General features: G+C 37.7%; 1 protein-coding gene across 25 annotated transcripts in view; it reads right to left on the bottom strand.

Annotated features, from left to right (window-relative positions):
* The window catches only part of kcnma1a (potassium large conductance calcium-activated channel, subfamily M, alpha member 1a), a 235,492-nt gene extending 216,918 nt beyond the window's left edge, over positions 1-18,574 (bottom strand). For 17 of the 25 annotated variants that reach the window (XM_067422357.1, XM_067422366.1, XM_067422361.1 and 14 more), the window contains exon 1: positions 17,648-18,574. In XM_067422357.1, the coding sequence (XP_067278458.1) occupies positions 17,648-17,983 (336 nt within the window). In that variant the 5' untranslated portion in view covers positions 17,984-18,574. The remainder of the gene's footprint in view (positions 1-17,647) is intronic. The other 8 variants (XM_067422382.1, XM_067422370.1, XM_067422381.1 and 5 more) reach the window with 1 other exon arrangement.
* Between the last annotated feature and the right edge of the window lie 3,132 nt (positions 18,575-21,706).

Genomic DNA, 21,706 nt, shown 5'->3' with positions numbered 1-21,706 from the left:
TCGGTATCGACCGATATTCAACATTTTTAATATCGGATCGGATTGGTTCTGGAAAAATGGTATCGGTGCATCCCTAGTACAGAGTGCAAAAATGTCAAACAAGTAGGCATACAATGAAGACAAATGAAACATGTCAGATACAATGAATAAGAGTACATAGAAGTAAAAACAGAGCAACAAATGGTAAGACATAGATGTAAACATGAAACTAGTGCTCATAACAGTACATTTGAAGATTTTGTAAAACTATCAGATGCTTAATCTAATTAATTTAAATGCATCCGATTGAGCCAGGGACGCAGACATGCAGGCAATGTGACATTTGCTGTGTTCATGGTCACAAATGTTCTCAATTTTCATTGTTTTATTTCCTTTGACAAATGAGTTGTTTCTGTTTTTATCTTTAGCATACTGGCGACACACTGTACAACTCATCACGACAGCATCAGAATCATATTGTCTCTTTACTCCATTATCTCCATACCTCCATTTCTCACAAAAGTTTTTATTTTTTATTTAACTCATCCCCCTTTTCGTTTCAAAGGTTGGCTCATCCCCGGTAAATGTCGCCACATATCAGCTAATATGCAGCAGAAAACCGCAAGTTAGCTGCAGTTCTAGCTAGCAACAGACCGTCTCTAGTGCTTCAGATTGCACTGCTGAGTCACAAAAATGTAGTGCATATGCACAACCGGACAGCCATTGTACACATTTAACTCCTTCAATACAATAGTAATGAGGTCAGTCTTGATTCAAGTCATTACATGATCACTATCTCCAGCTTAGACTCACATGGGCCATCAGCCTCAAGCATCTGGTGAGAGAAACTGATGAGACTGGGTTGGTTAAGTGGTTTGGTCCTCTCAGCATGCAGTTTTCCATTTTAATCTCCTCTTTCCAAAAACACTGTTTAAAAAGTCTCACATTTATACTGATAAAAAAACAGAGGACAAGAGCTACTGGCTCTGTTCCAAAGCCTAGTGATCTTCCTACGTAGTCAGCATTTTGAGGTAACATTGTTGTGCTCCCATCACAAAAGCCTTTCCAACATTATGCTGCCTTCAAAGATGCCTTTCTTTGGAAAAATATAAGACCGCAGCTGTGTTTCATTTCCGGAGGAAACTTCGATCATATACGTCATTAGGGAGGTCTTATTTTAGAACCGTAGCCATTATAAAATGAACTGTTATTCCCAGTGAAGCGTAAATTGTTTTATGACTTTGTAATGTTGTGATTATTTTACTGAAATGAAGCAGCCTCAATGACATACGAGGCCAATACAAGCGACCTCCGGAGGACAACCTCATAATGCATTGTGACAACTTAATTGAGAAAAAGCATGGCAGATGAAGCAATACATTTTTTTACTTTACTTATAATTATAATACATAAAATAATTTTGACAAGTACTTGTCAAAGTACCATCACGGCGCTTTTACAGCCTCAATATGCTTATAATTGCCCATGTTTAGCTTTTTACTTTTGGCAACTGCATTTAGGCTTTAAAATGTATAAAAGTTGTGCTAATCTGTGAAAATTATCTTAATGTACCAAACGTGCATCATAACTTTTTTGTTGATTACAGACCTTGTTTAGTGTGATAATCCAAAAGCCTATGTAAAAATCGGAGTGAGATTTTGTAGATGGAACTGGTGTGATGCTAACTAATGCTTGGCCTACAAAGTGTAGTCATACCTGCAGCAGTAAGTATCACATTTCTTACAGTAAGCTTTTCAAAGCAATGGTGTAAAGATTCTTATGATGTCTCTTATGTGGGATTATTTCAGTTAGGATGCAAACAGCAACTTATGTAGGCAGAAGACAGAAAGGTAGTTCACTAGTTTGAAAGTTTAATTTTACAACCTGCTAATAACATTTTGTAATACAATTTTGAGTATTAGTTTTGGGCTTTTAAAAAAAATGCAAAAGTAAAGGTATTTACAGCTTATAACAATGGCAAAGGCCATGCAGCCAATATATAATTTAAAATGAGAAAAAAAAAATTACCCGTTACAATAACCAAAAAGAAAGCACAATCATAATTGAACATGCCCTAAAAGAAACACTAATACTAATTCAAATTCTACAGGATGAACAAAAACAAATATATCTATATTACAAAAATATAAGCAATAAGCAACAAATCATTAAATGGATCTGAGAAGTAAAATAAATAAATAAAAACTATACAACATCTGTCAAGAAGATACAATGTTTGTTCTAGCTTTTAAAAGGGAGCCATAGTGTTCCTTATGTAATAAATAGTATACACCTGCATAACGTAAGTGTACATGTTTATCCTCTTACAGCTTAAAAAACAATGAGATAACTTTTTGGTAATTTGGTAGTTACTTAAAATAACAATCTGTTGTTGACTACAGTTAGAAGATTACATGCAAATGCTCTCTATTTTTTTAGGGCTCAGCTCTGCTTCCTTTAAAGGGATCCCCTGGTGTTGAGACTTGTATGGCTTAATATAACATAAATGATGTCTCTTACTGAATTATGTAGTAGAAAACCCATGAAAGATCTACGTTATTTTAAAAATCGATTTTATATTTGGACCATGGGCGGCGCCATTTTGTTTGCGTTCTAGGTTGATGACGTAGAGTGGTTGAACTCCTCAATCAGCTGGCATTACCCGTAGCTATTTTTACCACAACGCAACTCGAAAATTGTTTCAGAGTTAAACAAAACCAATGAATTCCTTTGTAATTATACTTAAAACACACTCAAACATACATGTGCACACAAACTCACCTACACAAGTCACAAACAGATCGGCGGGCGCGCACACGACAGGCTCTGTCTCAATCGAGATGTTGGGCTGCTCAGTCTCCACGACAGGGGCTGAATCTGAAATCGACCCTATACCCTTAAATAGGGCATTATTTGAAGGGACGGACATTTGTAGTGTTGTCCGACACCATAGTGGACATGTTCGAGTGCAGTCATTCAGTCTCACGTTCCAGCGCAATAACGAGTAAAGCCGATTTACAAACAGCTGTCCGACTTCACGCACTCAAACATACATGTGCACACAAACTCTCTCTCTCACACAGACTCACACACACCCCAACAGATCAGCGCGAACACACACACACACACACACACACCCCAACAGATCGGCGCGAACACACACACACAACAGATCGGCGCGAACACACACACACGCACGCACTGCGCGCGCATACATAACCCTCAATCTATTCCCTGTACGTGTTGATATCCTGTTCAACACATCCTGTTCCCTAGATAGACTGTTGATAGTAGATTAACTATAATGCCTAATGTGACCAGCAGAGGGAAATATCTAGGTAGGACGATGGGATAAAGTAACGTGAGGAAGAGAGGCAGGATGTTTTGGTGATGATGCATGCGATTGAGACAGAGCAGTCTGTCAGAGGTGTGTGTGTGCGCGCCCGCCGATCTGTTTGTGACTTGTGTAGGTGAGTTTGTGTGCACATGTATGTTTGAGTGTGTTTTAAGTACAATTACAAAGCAATTCATTTGTTTTGTTTAACTCTGAAACAATTTTCGAGTTGCGTTGTGGTAAAAATAGCAACGGGTAACGCCAGCTGACTGAGGAGTTCAACCACTCTACGTCATCAACCTAGAACGCAAACAAAATGGCGCCGCCCATGGTCCAAATATAAAATCGATTTTTTAAATAACGTAGATCTTTCATGGGTTTTCTACCACATAATTCAGTAAGAGACATCATTTATGTTATATTAAGCCATACAAGTCTCAACACCATGGGATCCCTTTAAGAGGGAAGCAAGTGGAGAGACTAACAAACGGCTTCTGAGCCAAGAGGGATGAAGATAGTGGGCATTCCCAGACATCTCCCTCTATGTCATTCCTGGGTGAATTGTAATTTGCTAAAGTTAAAAGATGATCCTCTTTTAGCAAAGTTGTCTACTACCAAAAGTACCATGGCTTTGGCTAGCAAACTGCCTCTGAAATCAGTCAGTCACTTTAAGAGAAGTTGGCTCACTCATTGGCTAGTTTGGCAACATCTCTAGATAAATCATCATGCTAGTATGGTTCCTTTAGACTTTAATGAGGGGGGGAAATCTGTTGCCCAAGCTTCCAATTCAATAACATGTCAGTACACAAACAAAACCTAAATGAAATTATATTTATATAAAATTTTATATTGAATATATTTCAGTTGTCTGGATAATGCACATACCCCTTCTCTATCTGCTTGTCCTTCATTTCTATGGACAAGGTCAGGGCAGTAGTTCAGACATGTTAAAAATATACATTTGAGATTACCTTCATATTAATTAACACCTGGAACAATGACTATGTTGCAAACCACAGAATATAATGAATTATGCAGTCCAAGTATCTGTGTCCACATAAACAAATCTGCACACAGGCTATTAAATTATACATATGGGATTCCACTTGTAGCGAGAGGTTTTTTTTATTTTTATGTATTGGTATTGTAGCTCAGATACACATAAACAATCAATCATATACATTATGTAGAGAGTGCTTTTGTGAGCCATATATTAGTGTTGCATTCATCGTATTTTCTTTTGGTGCATGCACAAAACTCGACATAATTTCCGCATGATGACATTCAAAGGAGAATTATAGACTGAAATATCATATTTTTGACTCCTGAACTGCTGTGTCTTATACAGCATAGTGAAGTGAGTTATTTCCTCAAGTATGATTCTGGGCTGAGGAACAAAACCAGATGCAGCAATTCATCATCCGAGGGCTTTCCTGAGCACTCCTGCAATGAGCGTAAAGGAATACACCATGCTTCCTCCTGATTCTACCATGTACCAAGAAGAAAACAGCTTGTGGTCCAGGCATAAAGAACCTAAAGGATCAAATGCATACCAATATATACCCATCATATCTTTGATGTCTGATTTAATGTATTTTGATTATTTATAGATTATATCAATTATTTAAATATCCAATTTAAAAAACAGGAACATTTACACACTAAATTTTTAACGGTTCTCTTAGAAAGGTGGGTGTCATTTTAAAAATATGGAAATTATCAGAAATAAGTTAACGAAAGCCCTAATTTATACAAATGTACTACTTTTTCTTTTTTATGTATTTAATAACAAAATATAACAACGTGCACATGCAGAGGTCCAGTGAGTACACGCATTTCCTGGAAAACCCACCGGATGTTTTGAGTGCGTCACCACTTTCTGAGAGTAGGGTATAACTGGTGGGCTGATCGGCTTCAACATGCTGTCTGTCAGAGAAGATAACTTACGTAATACATAACGTATGCCAGTATAAATTTGTTCTTCACTCACTGAAATGTAATCAAAATGATCAGGACACTTGAGTGAACACTTGAGGATAAACGCCAATCCAACTGAAAAACTTTGGCAGGTTAGGGAACATCATTCAACATGTTGGTTTGGTCTAATATTTTTATGCACAAAACACACAACCTGATTCTGACATTCCTGATTTGAATATTGACAATCATTTTCTAAACTTAACTGATTTTTTTTTTAAACAATTTTTCCAATTTTGATCTTGACTCTTGAGTTGAGCCCGTCATCCGATTTGGCTCTTAGGCTTATGTATATTATAAATTGATGATTTTTATGAAATGCAGTTTGATTACTATCTTTAGTAGTTTAAAATATTAAGGCAATTATCAAAGTTTGTTAAATGTTGTTTAATATTCGGATAAAAGGTGATCAATTTTTTCATGATTTGTTATATTTAATTACCCCTAAGCAGATTTATATATTTTGTTTTCATGATTTGTATTATTTAATTACCCTTAAGCAGATTTATATATTTTGTCCTATATGTCTTAAGACAAATCGGTGTGACCTAATGAAGTCATAGTAAATAAGTTGTTTACTACATAAAGTACATATTTTAACTTACCTGACAGAACATTTCTACAGTGCACAAGGATTGTCTGACTGGAAAAAAAATGGACGTCTGATTTTGAATGAAAATAGGCCAGCACAATGGCCAGCACAAATTGGTTTCCACCAATTTCTCTTTGGTTTATTGTTTGCCTGTTTACAAGGGAACTCCAGAGACAGAAAAAGAAATTGCATTGGCAGAAACACAATCACAGTTTGCCTCTAAACACAAACTTCTCATCAAAGTCAGGCCGGTGGCGGTAAAGACAACTCTTAGCATCAATTACAAAAGACAAGAAAAGCTTCAAGTAATACGTTTTCAAACAATTTTTCACACATGGAACTAAAGTGTGCGGCTTTTACAAACATGCTGAGCCATTTAATGCCTTCAAACAGGGTTTAAAAAAGCATTGCCTGTAGCTGGTGGGTTTCTACATCTTGCCATAGTAAATGAGCCCTCAGCCCAGGGCATGGATGACAAAGGGGGCATAACCTCTGAGGGGGTGAAGGAAAGGGTACAAGCTCTCAGGCAGTCAAATGCCTCACCACTCAACGCCTCGGTCTGCCATTTTCTGGTCCAGTGAAATCACTGGATGAAACAAGAAATAAGCTGCTGTCCCATGATTCACTTGACCACTTCCTGAGGGCCAGGCCTTTTCTGCAGGTAAAATAAAGGTTAGCTTGTACATCATGCAACGCTGGTGCTCAGGCTGCGTGTGAATGAGCTCTGTATCTGTCAGGCAGCTCTCAGCCTGTCTAATCTAGCAGGATACAGCTGACAGTGTCAGGTACATTCTGACATGGCATTATTTTGGCTAAATGTCAAGCTCCTAGAGCTGCAGGTACCTGCCAAATCATAACAGCAAGGGCAGGGTGAGCTCTGAGACAGCAATAAATCCCCTATAAGACCTTTTCCTAAATATAGAGAGCTGTTCATTTCATTGAGAGGCTATACCTTGACTTGTGCACTTTGGTGCCGTGCTTGCTGCCACCGCCATCACATCAGACAAATGAATCAGTGAGTGCAACAGACAGTGGATCTGAACACGCCAATTAAATCATGTTACTAACACAGTATGGCATTATTCATTTGGTTTATGAGCACAAACAAGCGGACAAATGCTGCTGCTGTTGCTGCTGACTGTAGAATCTGTAGTTTCACACTATGCATGTATTTTTAAACAAACTAAAGAGGAGAGACAGCTCATCAGAAATGGATGTGTCGGTTTGAGGGACAGCAAACACAATCAAAAAGTGCAGCAGGTAATTAAAGCGCAGCATGTTGCATGTCTTTTGAGTCTGTGTAACTGCTCCGCCACTATTATCTTGGGTTACTAGGTTAAACAAATGTTCTGTTCTTGTGCTGTAATTTGAGAGAGGCTGGTTAATTTCTCCAGTGACCTGGGGAAACTATGACTCTGACTCTATTCGAAGAGGGCAAAGGTCGCAGCAGCGGTCCCACAGCTCAGGCCTAACTCACTATTTGTGGAAAGTGGACCTTTGTTTCCTTAAAGAGAAACAGTAATGACAAAGAAGAAAATATTGCCCGCAATGGAATGGGGTTCTCAAAAGCAACAACACTTTAGTACCAAGTCGAAACAACATAAATTAATAAAGGTATACCACTCTTTCTGAAACACTAAACAATTGTAAATTATTGATCAGAAATGGTTATGTCTATCTTGATGTGATATATGAATGTAAACAGTTTGAGAATGTAAACTGATAGGAAATCTGTAAATGTATCCTTAAATGTAACCAGAAGGCCTTTGAAATACCATATGTAATAATAATATATTACAATATTAATCAATTATAATTATTTTTTCTAAATATCACTAATGATTTTTGTTTTTGAGGATTTGAGAGAGGCCATGTTGGAAAAGGCTGCTGCTGGAGGCAAAAAAGAGAGAGCGCGAGAGAGCTAGAGAGAACGAGAGAGAGCGAGAGCTGGATTTTTTGAGCCTGTGCCAGTTCTCATCTCTCTGCAGTTGTATTGCTTTGAGACAATGCTCAGCAAAGGCAGCTGTGTGGCTTTAGTCCCCTCTATCCCACCAACCAAACGGGAATTAGCAAATCAAATGACGTCCTTGTAAAATAGAATGCATAATCATCCTCCATGTCCTGGGTGCATAAATGCACGTCATGCACTTCCAACAACACAAGGACATTCAAGGGTAGATGCCAGATATGATTCACAGTTCTTTAAAACTAAATCAAGGAAGCGGTTTAATCAGTATTGTTTTACAAAATATTACAGCAAACCTTTGCGAGAGAGCAGCAACTCTCTGAAGCATGGTAGAGCCCTTAACGTATGCCAGAAGTCATTATCTTCCCTGCACTGTGAATACAGCGAGCACAGTCATCGTTGTTTATACACCCAAAGGGTTGCACTGAGGATAGACCATCCCCACATTTTCTCATCTGCAATTCATTTTAAAGCATGGTTTTATTTTTAGCTTTCACTTTCAAGATAAGCACCTGAACTGATATTTTATTTAAATGAATTTAGTTCACTTGTTAACTTTAAGAGCAGGTAGAAATATACACATATTTCTCAGTATTTCTCAGGGCAACCGTTTAAAAAAAATTGCAATTAATTAGTGTCATCTTTGAGTTATAATTAACAACCAAAACATGAACAGCTGTGCATGTGCACAAATGAAAGCAGCCACATGTGTAAATTTCTAAAAATTGCAGACCATAACTTGGAGAGCAGACAAACTAGTCTTCCAAATCCATGCGGTATAGTGGCAGTCATTTACTGCCCATTCATATCAAATGTATTTCAACATGATGTACTTGTAGAGATGACAAGGTCGCAGCTGCTTTCATTCACAGCAAACAGATGTTAGCTTTCAATAAAACAATTGCCACCATTTTCACTTGATGACGACAAGATGTTTAGTGCAAAAGTCATCCCAAACATTAGTGTACAACTTTCATCAAAGAAGATGTACATTCAAACCAAAAAATTAATCAAACACCAGATATATTTTTTTACTAGTGGGTGCAAAATTGAAGAAAGCAAAATGTGACACATTATACCGAAGCATTTGTGATACAGTGGACCACCAGTAAAACTGATAAAACTCTGGGACAAAAATTAATCAGACACTTTGACCGGACCATGGTTTGCTTAATTGTTTTTTCTTTAATTGCTAATGTGACCTTTTACACCACAGACTGAACAAAGTTATTGGTTGATGTAAATTGGTATTATCTAATTGTGTACCTACATTTAACAGCTGGGTGATTGGTTTATTATTATCCATTACATACCTTTCTTTCTAAGTTATCTAACATTGATGAATTTGTTCTGGCACAGTTTAACTCTAATATGAGTTCTTGTCATATTTTATTACCATTTTCTAAACTGTGATATTGTGAGAAAAATGTTGAAGGTGTCTGAATAAATTTTGGTTTGACTGTATTGGAGCATTAAATGGTCCAGTGTCTGGATTTGTGCAGCTGAAACTCTTCCAATGAGCTCTCCATGGTGCTGACGGCCTGATTCTGAGCAGAATCACTGAGGCTGGAAACACTTGTGTTTTATACATCTCATCCAAACCGTGAGACTTCACACTCATGCAGAGCTAAATCGAAGCAAATTATTCTTGCACTTAAGATGTGCAGGACTGCCTGAATGTTAACAAGATTGCTAGTGTGGACCTAGCCCAAATGCCTATTAAACAGCTCAAGTGTGCTGAATGTGATTTATGAGCAATATACAGAGCTCATAAACAAGGAAAAACTGCTTTCAGGTGGTTTAGTATCTGAAAATACCAAAGTTTATGGGGATCGAATAAGTAGTGCCTGTGTATGTATGCTATATGATTATATGTTGGTGTTAAATATTAAATGAATGTTGCGTAGCTTGATGGAATTAGAGCATTTGTTATATGGGATTATATTAACGAAGGAGTATCATGTTTATTTATTTTTTTGCACATCTAAAACAGTGGCTTTACATTCAAATAATCATATTCAAACAACTCTAAAAATGTTTACATTGTAAACATGTTGAAATCATGTTCTCTCCCATTTTGACAACAAAACAGAGAGAAATGCACACGTGCACACATTGATTAAACTATCGGAGCACTGTTTAGGGTATTTAAAGCAAAAAATCTATGCTTGCCAATCGTTTTTGCTCACAGTTTATGATCACTGTTTACATGACCATACACGCTGTCAGGTTATTAAGCATAATTAGCATAAGAAAAACACTTTTAAAAGAAAGCAATAAACCATCAATAAATACCACTTTTGACAAAACATCACAACAACTGTGAAACAAGAAAATGTGTAAAATAATTATTTCTAATCAAATCTTTTAAAAATATGTAGTATCATCAACTCAATTTCTCCTGCAAGCAGATCATCTGGTCCTTGTGCCCTGCGGTTTAGCTTGAGGATAACGACAGCATTAGTTCTACTACCATTATTAATAATATTATTTATGTATGCACCTGTACAAATTTTCTATTTGTATTAGAATGACTTGTAACTTGTATATTGTTATTTATTTTAACAAATATTACTGAGGTTTTGCATTAACCATGTTTACTCTACATGGCATTCCTAAAATGATCACATACTTTATTTTTGAGGGGAAAACAAATGTAAAACACGTACAGCATGTATAACATGAAGCTGTACTTTTACATTATGCATAAAGTAACTAATGTAATGTTGACAAGATGGGCAGAAACATGCCCAACATCTGCTTAAATAAAACTACACCAGTTTTAATTGTTTCCTTCCAAGACCTACTACAATGAACTTAAGTTTCAGTGTGTACAACATATGTAGGTTACATGATGTCAACATGCCTGCACATAACAGCTTATTTTACAAACACTCGTCTCACTTTTCACAAGCCCTATTACTTCCACTATTACTTTTTAAACATATGAAACACCTTTAGAGCCCTGCGGAAAAAAATCTGTATACAACCTAAAGATAGGGTAAAAAATTGTGGTTTCATTTAAAAAGCTTTCAACAGTATTGCAAGCTGAGAAACAGCCATTAAGAGATGCTTTTGTAACATTTCTTCAATTAAACCAGCCTTGACATTTGTGGAATAACCTTTGCAGGCACATCAAAAGCACTCCATCTCATCACACCAATGTGCTGTAGTGCATGCTAAGAGCCAAGCGGGTTATTAAAATTGCCGCCTGCCATCAGAAGCACAACCTGTTATTAGCTTGCGAGCACACGGGAGAGATGGAGCCAAATCACAGAGCAGCGCGGCAGTACAGCTCACATCCCTGAAGGTCACAGGAACGTCCTCTACCCTTCGCTTTCTCCTCTCTTCTGCACACTGCATCACTGCTTCCAATCAAAGCACCAATTATGATGTTAAGCTCATTGAGCTGTAGGCGAATCAGAGCTCAGAAGCTGGCAGAGGGGCAGCGTTTAGATAGGCTCCCAGATATCTCTCTAAATGAAGGGCTCGGACTGTTCCATCAGTTATGCATCAATTTTCATCTCACAATGGTGAAGTACCAAATATGTTTGAGAGGAAAGCGTTACCAAAAGTAGAGCCTACTCTCAAGGCTCAAGAGCTCCTTTGTCTCATGCAAACACAACAATGATTGCAAGAAACAGAGGTCTCGTGATTATTCATAAGGACCATAAGTCATTCATTGTAACTCTTAACCAGCTTTCATACAGTTATCCTCCACTGATCTCCAAATGACAACATGAAGGCAAACTAGTCATATAAACTAGTTAATATTAGCCAGGGGTTAGTGGAGAAGAGAGCACATGGCGGTTTGACTGCCGACAGATTACACACACACACACACACACGGCTCTTTAAAGACAACAGCAGCTGAACCAGTCAGCAGCGGCTTCCTCTGTGAGCTCCAGCAATGGTCATCCTACTATCTTTTCCCATGTGCTAACGGTTTTGACCAGCCAGCAAGATCCGGTGTCGCCACCAGTAAAGAATGTCCCTCCTGACTCAGGCAAACCTTTCCTTTTAAAATTTAACAGAGAATACAGTGGGTACAAAATGTCTTGAGGCCACAAAAATCTGGATTTAAAATCTTTTGTTAAATTTAAAAAGATCACAAAACATTTTAAAAAAGCATTACAATAAATTGCACTAACAACGGTGATAAAATCGAACAATCACTTTTGATATCACATATCACATCAAACAGAGCAAATTATTATTATTATACTTTGTTCTCAAATTGTTAAGGTTAACAACATCAGCATTGCGTGACTACGTGCATGTAGTGTGTTAGCGTTACCGGCAGATTTGCATTTGACTACGGATGAATATCCAGTTGACACTTATGATTGTGGTTTGAAACATTTCTGGATTACAGTTTGTTTAACTATTCCAGCTGCTATGAGAAAAGGCTATAAATGATCCGCCACCTTCAGCATCCTCACATGCGATACAACCTACTAGCCAGGACAAACGGCGGAAAGCTCGCATTTCCCAAGGAAAGCTACCAGTACCACTCAAATTAGAATACATTATTACAAGCTTGCCTTTTTTAAGGTAAGGAGATCATTTTGAACACTGGCTGGTTATGTACTTGCTCAGAAATGTATTTCGGATCGTTTTAACCACACACAAAAAAGTTACGGACTGCAGCTTTAATGTAACACTTAGTAAATTCCTTAATGCTATATTAGAAGGCAAAAGCTCAGTCCCTGAAAAAGTGGTCAAATCCTTAGTGTTTTACTTGGATTGGTTGTCATGTCTTGACCACAGGAGTGGAAACTGGTCAGTCTTTGCCCTGGGTTAGTAGAGCACGCTTATGCCAGGCCAATATCAACAACACATGACAGAAATGTCAGGACGGTATGCAAGAAGTAACTAAGAGGCCTAGCACATAAATATCACTCACATACTAAATCATTTCAGTTCCCAGCAACTTTGCAAACAGAATAACGGATCTGTAATTTCTGTGTAGCATGTAACACAAACTATTTTTGTCTTTGCTTACAGTTATTAAAGTACTTTGTGAGAATAACACATATAAGGGGGGAAAACACACAAGTCCTGTAATAAGTGGACATGTTTGACAGAAAATAAATCACTGAGAATTATAGTTTAAGTGTATACTAAATCATCTCTCCAATGCCTGACTGTCCTGTACAACTGTCAGTTTCGATTTCTTCAGACATCATTATTGCTCACTTTAACCATGATCCATCCTAGTGGCTTCAGCAAAAAATGGATGCAAATCAGACATGTTTTTATATTTTTATACTGCAACATGATGGCATAAGAAGCCTCCTCCCCAGTTTTATTAAGCATACTCGTTTGTCATATTGACAACAGCAAACAGCCATCGTGACATCCTAAGGAGATGTCATTTAAAAAAAAAAAAACGTTTCCAAAAATCCATTCAAGACAAACTGTCAGTTGTGATCAATAGCAAATCAATTTCACACCATTCATATTGAGCTGTTACAAGATGAAATTTGTTGCAAATCTTTAAAAAAGGAGCCAGAGGGGAAAACAAGATTTGTACTCAAAAAGCTTAATTAAAAGCAGAATTACTACTGAAGTGTAACACCCAAATGTCCTTTCACAACATGCTCCTCCACTGCCCTCATTTGCATATTAAAAACTTTTAAGAATTATAAGATTTTAAGTATCTATTGACAATGGAAATAATTTGACGTTTATCTTGTAATAGAGCTATAGGTGCATGTACTGAACACAGAACTCATAGGGTACATTGTGTTAGAACGTTAGTGAGAGGGACAGCTGATCTTTGGGTGTGTGCAGTCCGCCTGTTAGCCCAAAGGCAGCTGGCGTGTTGCCAAGCACGAGGGGATACACAGGCGCATAGCAAACCCACTTACTAGGCATCTCAGTAATTCTGAGTGCTTTAATGAAAATACAAAGTTCAGCCCTAGGTCTATAAAAATATATTTGTATTGTAGTCTCATAACACATGCACACAAAACACACGCCTCATTTGAGACGTAACCCTCCAGTGGGTCAGAGAACGTCGTGAGCGTTAAATGGAAAACGGTAGTCAAGGAGCAATCTAACTAAATCATTGGATCGAAAAGCAAAGGCTCATTTCAAGGAGCAATACCTTTTGGTAAAGACCTTCATGCTATTTGTCAGTAAAACAAGACAGGGAAATAAATAAAGCAATTTAGAGCCCAAATACAAAACCATATTACATAAACATTGAAATAAATCAACATCAAACTCTGCTTCAGTAACGGTTTTGCAACCTTGTGCAAAATGTAAATAGAATTTTTAAACATGGGTAATTAAAATGTATTGCATTTATTGTGGCTAGCCTTAAGCAAAATCATAAATCATGCAGTAGATATGCAAGCATTTTTGTGTTGCTAATGGCAGTTAACCTCAGTTGATTGATTGATGCAATCATAATTACAGCAATATGTGAACAAGGAGCGTTTTTCTTCACTGCCACCCAATATAAAATAGCCATGTATTCTAATGTATGGAAACCCACCTCCTATCTTTCCATGTTCCCTTTGACGTCACAGCTCATGCACCAGAGGGACAGTTGCTAGTGAAAGGCTTGGGACTGTGCACGTTCTTGCGGTGCCATCAACCAATCAGTGTTACAATTTTCCCGTGGCTCCAGAATGATTAGTCACGGCTCAAATGATTGGCTCAAAAAAAGTGTGCACAGAACTGAGTTCCATTAAGCAAAGATGGCAACATGTCACTACCCAGCTTTATTTATCAAACATACAAATAAATGTGTACAAACTGAATTGTACACAGTTAAATAAAAACACAACATCTGTGGTTGCCAGAACTGTACCATAAAACATACAGTATAATTATTTGAGCTTTATGGATTGAACTTAAATTTACAGTTCAAAAACATTTCATTAACTCATAGAAATGTTAAAAGCTGAAGTAAAAATTAATTTACTGTGTCTACCTGGACCACAAAATAAGTCATAAGTTGCACGGGTATATTTGTGGCAATAGCCAATAATACATTTTGGTTCAAAATTATTGATTTATTATAAATATATATAAAAATATATTATTAGTAGTAATATGCATTGCTAAGGACTTCTTTTGGACAACTTTAAAGGTGATAATCTTAATATTTAGATTTTTTTCACCCTCAGATTTCCGATTTTCAAATAGGGGAATCTCGGCCAAATATTGTCCAATCCTAAGAAACCATACACCAATGGAAAGCTTTTAGACGATGTATATTGTGTATATATGATGTATTTCAAAAGATTGACCCTTTTGTGGTCCAGGGTCACATGTAATACAAATCGCACAAATCATAGTTTAAATCAAAGTAAAGTAATCTATGAAGAGTTCATTAAACCAACAGCCACCAAAACAAAATAAACCTTAAATCTTTTTAAAAAAAATGAATGTGCCTTACTTAAAACCTGTCTATGATAAAAGTCAACAGGCTGGATTTTAATTACTCCTATAATTTTTCCTGCCACAAAGCTATTCAACCTATTTCTATTTGCCAATGCAAGATTGCCAAACCAAGCTGCGATACAAAAAGCATATAAATCACTTAGAGCATATAAATGTTATCATCTTCCTTCCTTCAATTATACTGCAAATTATAAGATGGCATTTTCTTTTTCATCCACTGGTATACAACTTGATAGTGGCATGCACTTGTGAATAACGATCATTTCCAAAGTGACTTAACAGCACCTTGGCTTAAATAAAAAGATGGTAATTTCGTTTCTTACAGCTAGTGGTGTTGCTTCTGCTACCAGTGCTAGAAATACAATTCCCACAAACTCTAAAAGTCAGCATATTTATTCCAATTTCACCCTTAATAAGGATACAATTTGTTCCCTTAAAGACTCAATAGGTTTTGTACTTTAAAGCACATGCGTTTTAACGGGAGCCTCAGGCAAGGTGCCACAGAGGAGAGAGAGAGAGAGAGAGAGAGAGAGAGAGAGAGAGAGAGAGAGAGAGAGAGAGAGAGAGAGAGAGAGAGAGAGAGAGAGAGAGAGAGAGAGAGAGAGAGAGAGAGAGAGAGAGAACATCATATTAAGTCACCATTCCTTCTGTATAGCAACTGGACCTTAGGGGCGGTTATCACCTAGTGAACAACGGAAAGACTCCTTGAATAACCAAACTGCCTGATAGAAAACCAGGAAGTGCAGATGAACAACTCAAAGATGATGTGCTCTTGATTTAATCTTTTTTCCAGGTGCATTACACCTGTATGGTCTATAGTCTATTATGGCATGCTTTCAGTCTCACCCACTTGCACAACATGGCCGGCCTCTACTGCGCATCCCATTACTGACACCATGCCTGGAAGACCTGCCGTCCACAGTCAGCTGCACAGGGATAACGTTTCAGCCTCTTAATACTACTAATAAGCATGTTCCCTTTGCAACAGAGTGTCAATAGCCATCCACAAAGTCACCCTCCAGACTCTCCTTCAACCAGGAAGCACACCAAGTGCACACAATTATCCCCACCACTATTTTCATTTCTTTTTGGAAATGGGATATGGTGAGATATCACTTGGCACAACATACTCATTCCCAACGGCACATAACGGGTTGTCATCAACCATTGAACTGATGAGGAAACACTGATGACCATGCAGGCCTCATGTGGTTAATTATAACTCACTGGATATTGTCTCCTCAAATCCCACTTGAAGCAGCCAAAATGAAGCTTTGGGTAACCAACCCTTTTTTATCTCTGCATTGAGTCTCCAGAGAAGTGAATAACACTTTTCCATTTACATTGGACTGAAGCCAATCCGTCAAAGATGGACACGCAGAAGATAAGCCACACTTTTGTGGCAATCACACACTGTGCCTCACAGAGTCCATTTTGAGTGCCTAATGGAAGCCATCGCATTACTACCAAATTTAATGGATGTGAAGAATAAGAATTAAAAAAAAAAAAAAATTCATCTCTGCAAGCAACAGGTCTGGGTTGTTTACCTATGAAAATCAAACACTGAAACTTATGTGTATTTGAGGATGGCTGTTTAGTTAAACATGTCCCTACATGACCATGTGCTACATTATAAATATGATGGCTTGCTTTTAATATTATTGACCATAATGAATCAAATTGCATATTTTTAAAAGCCTGAAATACTTTAGATAAACAGCTTGCCAAAAACAAATAATAATGATTGCCTGTTTTACATGTTCATATGGCTTTCAGTCAGTGTCTGAAGCTAATATTAACTTAATTTCCCTTCACCTTGTGTTTCAACGTATTGTTTACAGAGTGAATCTAGCAAGAGTTTAAATGGATTACCGAGTTACTGATTGCGTACACACCTGCATAAATCCCTAATTCTTGATTCACATCAAGACTTGTTTATACTCCGAAGTTTCATCATATTTATCCTTCAAAAAACTACTGACATGAAGCAAAAGTATAAAACAAATGGCTACATCATTCAAAACAAAACTCAATTTCCACAGAAAGCTGATATATCTTCGTGAAAGCAAATATGAGGCCTATATGAAAGGCTCTCATTTGTTGACAAAATTACACCACGGTCTTTTATTCAACAAATGGGCTACTGGCATGTTTTGGGCTTTGTGCATCATACTGAGTAGTTGATTCCGATTGACTGCTGCTTGCTGCAATATTGTCATGCAGATCCAGTGTATTTCCAACAATGAATCACTTCACTATCACTGCCAATCCACTGCCATCTAAATGTCATTTAGTTATTAAGATACGCAGAGAACATGGCCATTTAATTCCAGCTTATGGTGCTTTTCGTGGAGAGAAAAATAGGCTTGAGGTGCATTACCTTGCTTTTGATGTTGCAATGGCAGCAGACAGTCCACAGGTACTTGAGGGTCCTCCACAGGAGGATGATGAAGAGACCCCCGAAGAACGTCACCATGGATGAGGCGAGGAAAGCCCACCACATGCGCTGACCATTGTTGTCACAGGGTACGTCTGGTGAGAATGGAATGATCACGTCCATCTTCGATATAGAGACAGAAGAGTCCGGATTTTTATTAAAATTTATATTATTACTCATTCTAGAGCAGCTGCTGCCATAGGATCCGTTGCCATCTGCCACAGCTAGCATTGAGAAGAAGCTTTGGACAGCTCCTGCCAGCGCCCCAACCCCAGCCATCAGCCATATTGCTTCAAATATCCCTCTCCTTTCTTCTCTACGTCTTTCTATCCACGTCTGCTCAGTGTAAATAATATTTTTGTGTGAGAAATACAGCAGCTTGGAGAGCGTGAGGAGAAATCGCGCGTCCGTTCCCCTCAGCGCGAGACATTTAAATCCGCATTAATGACGACTTCATATTTTCATTTTGAAGGGTTTTCCTCGTCTTTTTCCATATCTTCTAAATAAAATGGAGTCTAAACCCAATATTCTTGTAGTCTCTGTTATTATCAGTGAGAACGCGGTGGATTCGTGAGAGAAAAGCGAACAAACGGCTGTCTCTTCAGGCGGCTTGTGTACGTTCAAGCTCTCTGTCGTCCATCCAGTGACAGGATCGCCTCAGTGGTGTCTAATCGATATTTCTCCCATAAACGCCAACTTAATCAATGTCTCCAAAGCTATTTAACTGGGAGTCAAGCTGCTCTTTGTAGTCTTGCGAGGCTCGGTGGAAGAACCCGTTCAAATATCGGCGTTTCGGCGACTATTCCGCTCTCAATGACATGTCGCTGTCCCCATTCACTTTCCTCAGCTGATCCAGGCAGGCAGTCCTCTGCTCCACAGATTGTTGGGGAGATTTACAGGTAGGAGGGCGGAGCCAAACCGTTATAATAAAAAACGTTTAACAATTATTTTTAATTAAACGTAACATAACAGGCAACATTAGCATCTTCATAACTATAATAATTAGCAAAAATAAATTAATCACACAGATTAATTACAAAACATAATATTTTACACTAGGCATGCTACTCATTTTGTATTTGTTCGAAAGGCTGTATTAAAGAGACGTGATTACAAAAAGCCTAAGATGGATATTATCAGACTTGCAATCATGCTGTTGTAATATCAGCTGGGCTGTTTCACATGGCACTGTGTGAAATCCCTTTACTAGCCTATATAACAATTCTATACATATTTCAAACATATAATGTAGCTGATGTACCTTCAGATAAAATGGCCCATTCATTTGTATATTTTTCTTCGCAATAAGTTGTACGTGTTCCAAGGCGCCGACTGCACACCGGTCTGGAATCCCATATAAGTGGAGCGGAGCGAGAGATTACCACTCGCTCAAAACATACGGTAATCACTTCCCTTTATAGTGAGGTAAAACTAACTATGCAAACATACTTTTGGTGCGACTGAATACACGGAGGCTGCATGTGACTTTGCAAAAACATAAAATTCCCCTTACATTTGCGATCTTATTTAATATAATAAAATAATAAGGATTTATATTTTAGAGCTGCTGGGCGGATTTCCCGGGAAATGTGTTTTCTCCGCCATTCCTCGTTCACATCCAGGAGCACTTTTTTTTCTCAGAATATAAAATATATAAACTTAGAATTTAAACACAGAATTATGAGATGATAATATATGCCTATAAATAATAGTTGATAATATAAACACACAATTTAAAAGTCTTTACTTGCAATTCTGAGTCTTCGCAATTCGGACTTTTTTCTTTTCTCAAAATCGCTAGATACATTTGTTATTCCAAGTTATAGGCTAAAGTCCAGATTGTGTAATATAAACTGTCAATTGCGTGTTAAAAAAATTTAATGTGCAATTGCGAGAGGGGGAAAAGTCACAATTTAGTTTTATTCAGTGGCGGGAAAAACTTCAATGTTATGTTTGTAAATAAAGAAAAATACGGGTTGTTTCAACTGCCAGCGGGCCAACACAAGATAAAACGATGCAGTGCTTGACTAATGGTGTAGCTTTGACCTAGCAATCAAAATTATAATGTTTAATATTAATTAATATCTTTCGTGGCATATTTACAATAATATCTTTAACAGTCATTGTTATAATAATTAGTTGTCAGAAAAAAATATATAGGCCCATATGCAATTTTTCATAAAACACAAATTTCATAATTTCATAAAACACAGATGCTTTAGTTTTACAGCATCTAAGAGCAAAATATTTGTGGGGTAGATCTTTAAATGAAAAATATTGTTGTTGTTTTGAGAATATGCTACATATGGACATTTAGCATTTAGGCCTAAATCCCATAAGGTCAACGGCAGTGTGTCCTGCGTGTTCAGATGTCATGTGATGCTTCATTACATCAGCCTGATTATCCTTGTGATTGTCTCAGTAATTTGGTAGTGGTCTCATCGTTGAGGTCTAAGCGGGTTCCCCAGAGGTCAAGGATAAGAGATAAGCTTAGTACATTATTGGGAACCTGTTAAAATAGCTTGCCTAGTTTCAAGGTATAAATACAAATACACGTTGGGCTTTGTTATTATTATTATTATTATTATTATTATTATTATTATTATTATAAGATAGATGACAAGCTAGACTTGCCTTTACTTCACAGGCTATGAAATGAGATCCTAAAACAAGTCATATTCAAAATATACACAAGATAAACCGGAATTAGGTGTAAAGGAGATTTACTGCCATCTATGATTTTTATGTTTGAGATTTACTGTCTGAGAGATGATATTACTTGACCAAAATAGCAGCTGAAACATAATCTTTGTAAATAGTTGTCACTGTATGCTGGTCATATATCACTTCTAAAAAAATATTCCAAACATTTTAATGGATAAGTTTTAGGTTCAATTTCATCTTTTGGTGCTTTAGTTGTTTTAATTTTCCACCCTTTTTAGAATTGAATGTATTGGTCCAGATGTGTAATGACATGCGTTCCAACAAATATTGAGGCATATTTGTTTTTAACAAGACATGATGTGTCTGTAGACAATGTAAACATGTCAATGAGTTTGCAAATAATATCTGTTACTTCTCCTCCTTCTGGACAACAGTGAAAGTGCAAGTTTGGTGTAAAAACAACTTTGTGTACCTGGAGAAACAAGGAAATGGTTTCCCAATAGCTCCAGTTTTAGGGTTTCCTCATAACATCAAGAATGCTGCAACACCAACCCTGAGTATTACCCAATAGACAACCTTCCTACCCTGGGTGACATGACAGAAATAATACTACGAAGGGGGTCAATTGAATCATTTATTTTTGTGTTGTTTTTTTTAAATGATCTGTAACATATTCCATCTTTCGGTTCAGAGTTGAAACTAATGTAAATTGCCAACTGTGCTGTGTAGTGTGACAGCGTCTTTTTAGTGGTTTTCCATCTCATAGCCCTCTGTCCTGGTAGGCCACCAGTTGGTAGGGACTGGATCTTCCAGACCTGGCTTCAGTGGTTATTTATGGAGGGCAATAGGATCCACGATTGGTCATCTTCCTGGAAAACCTGCCCAGCTGTCAGCTTAGAGGGGTAAGAGCCGCGTCAAAGTACGGCATAGCTGACAGATGCAAACGCTTAGTTGTGCAGAAATATTACTTAGATGGTGGAAGAGAGTACCCTTTCAGAAATGTAGTGTTTGCGTGGTTGACCACACCGGTCACTACTAGCACTCAGGTCTTAGTAATTCTCAAGTTCAGAAGAGCTGTCAGCAGCTGTCCTTGAAACAGATACCCCAGCAGGAGACTCGACCCTTTCTAAAAGAAGAGGAAGGGGACTCGAAGGACGAGTAGCTTTTGGGGTGAAGCCGGAGAGCGCCGCAAAGGCATTCTTAGGGCTTCCCGTGGCCGAGAGTGGTCCGAGAGGGAGCTCAGGACAAGTAGTCAGCATGAGCCAAATGAGGACTCACGCTCGGGGGAGGGGCTTCTTTGTGAACTCGTGACTGAACTGCGATAATCAGCGCTGGCAT

The sequence above is a fragment of the Pseudorasbora parva genome, chromosome 17, assembly GCF_024679245.1.
Source record: "Pseudorasbora parva isolate DD20220531a chromosome 17, ASM2467924v1, whole genome shotgun sequence".
Lineage (NCBI taxonomy): Eukaryota > Metazoa > Chordata > Actinopteri > Cypriniformes > Gobionidae > Pseudorasbora > Pseudorasbora parva.
Note: the sequence above shows the minus strand (reverse complement) of the source record. Positions and strands in the feature narration are given on the sequence as shown.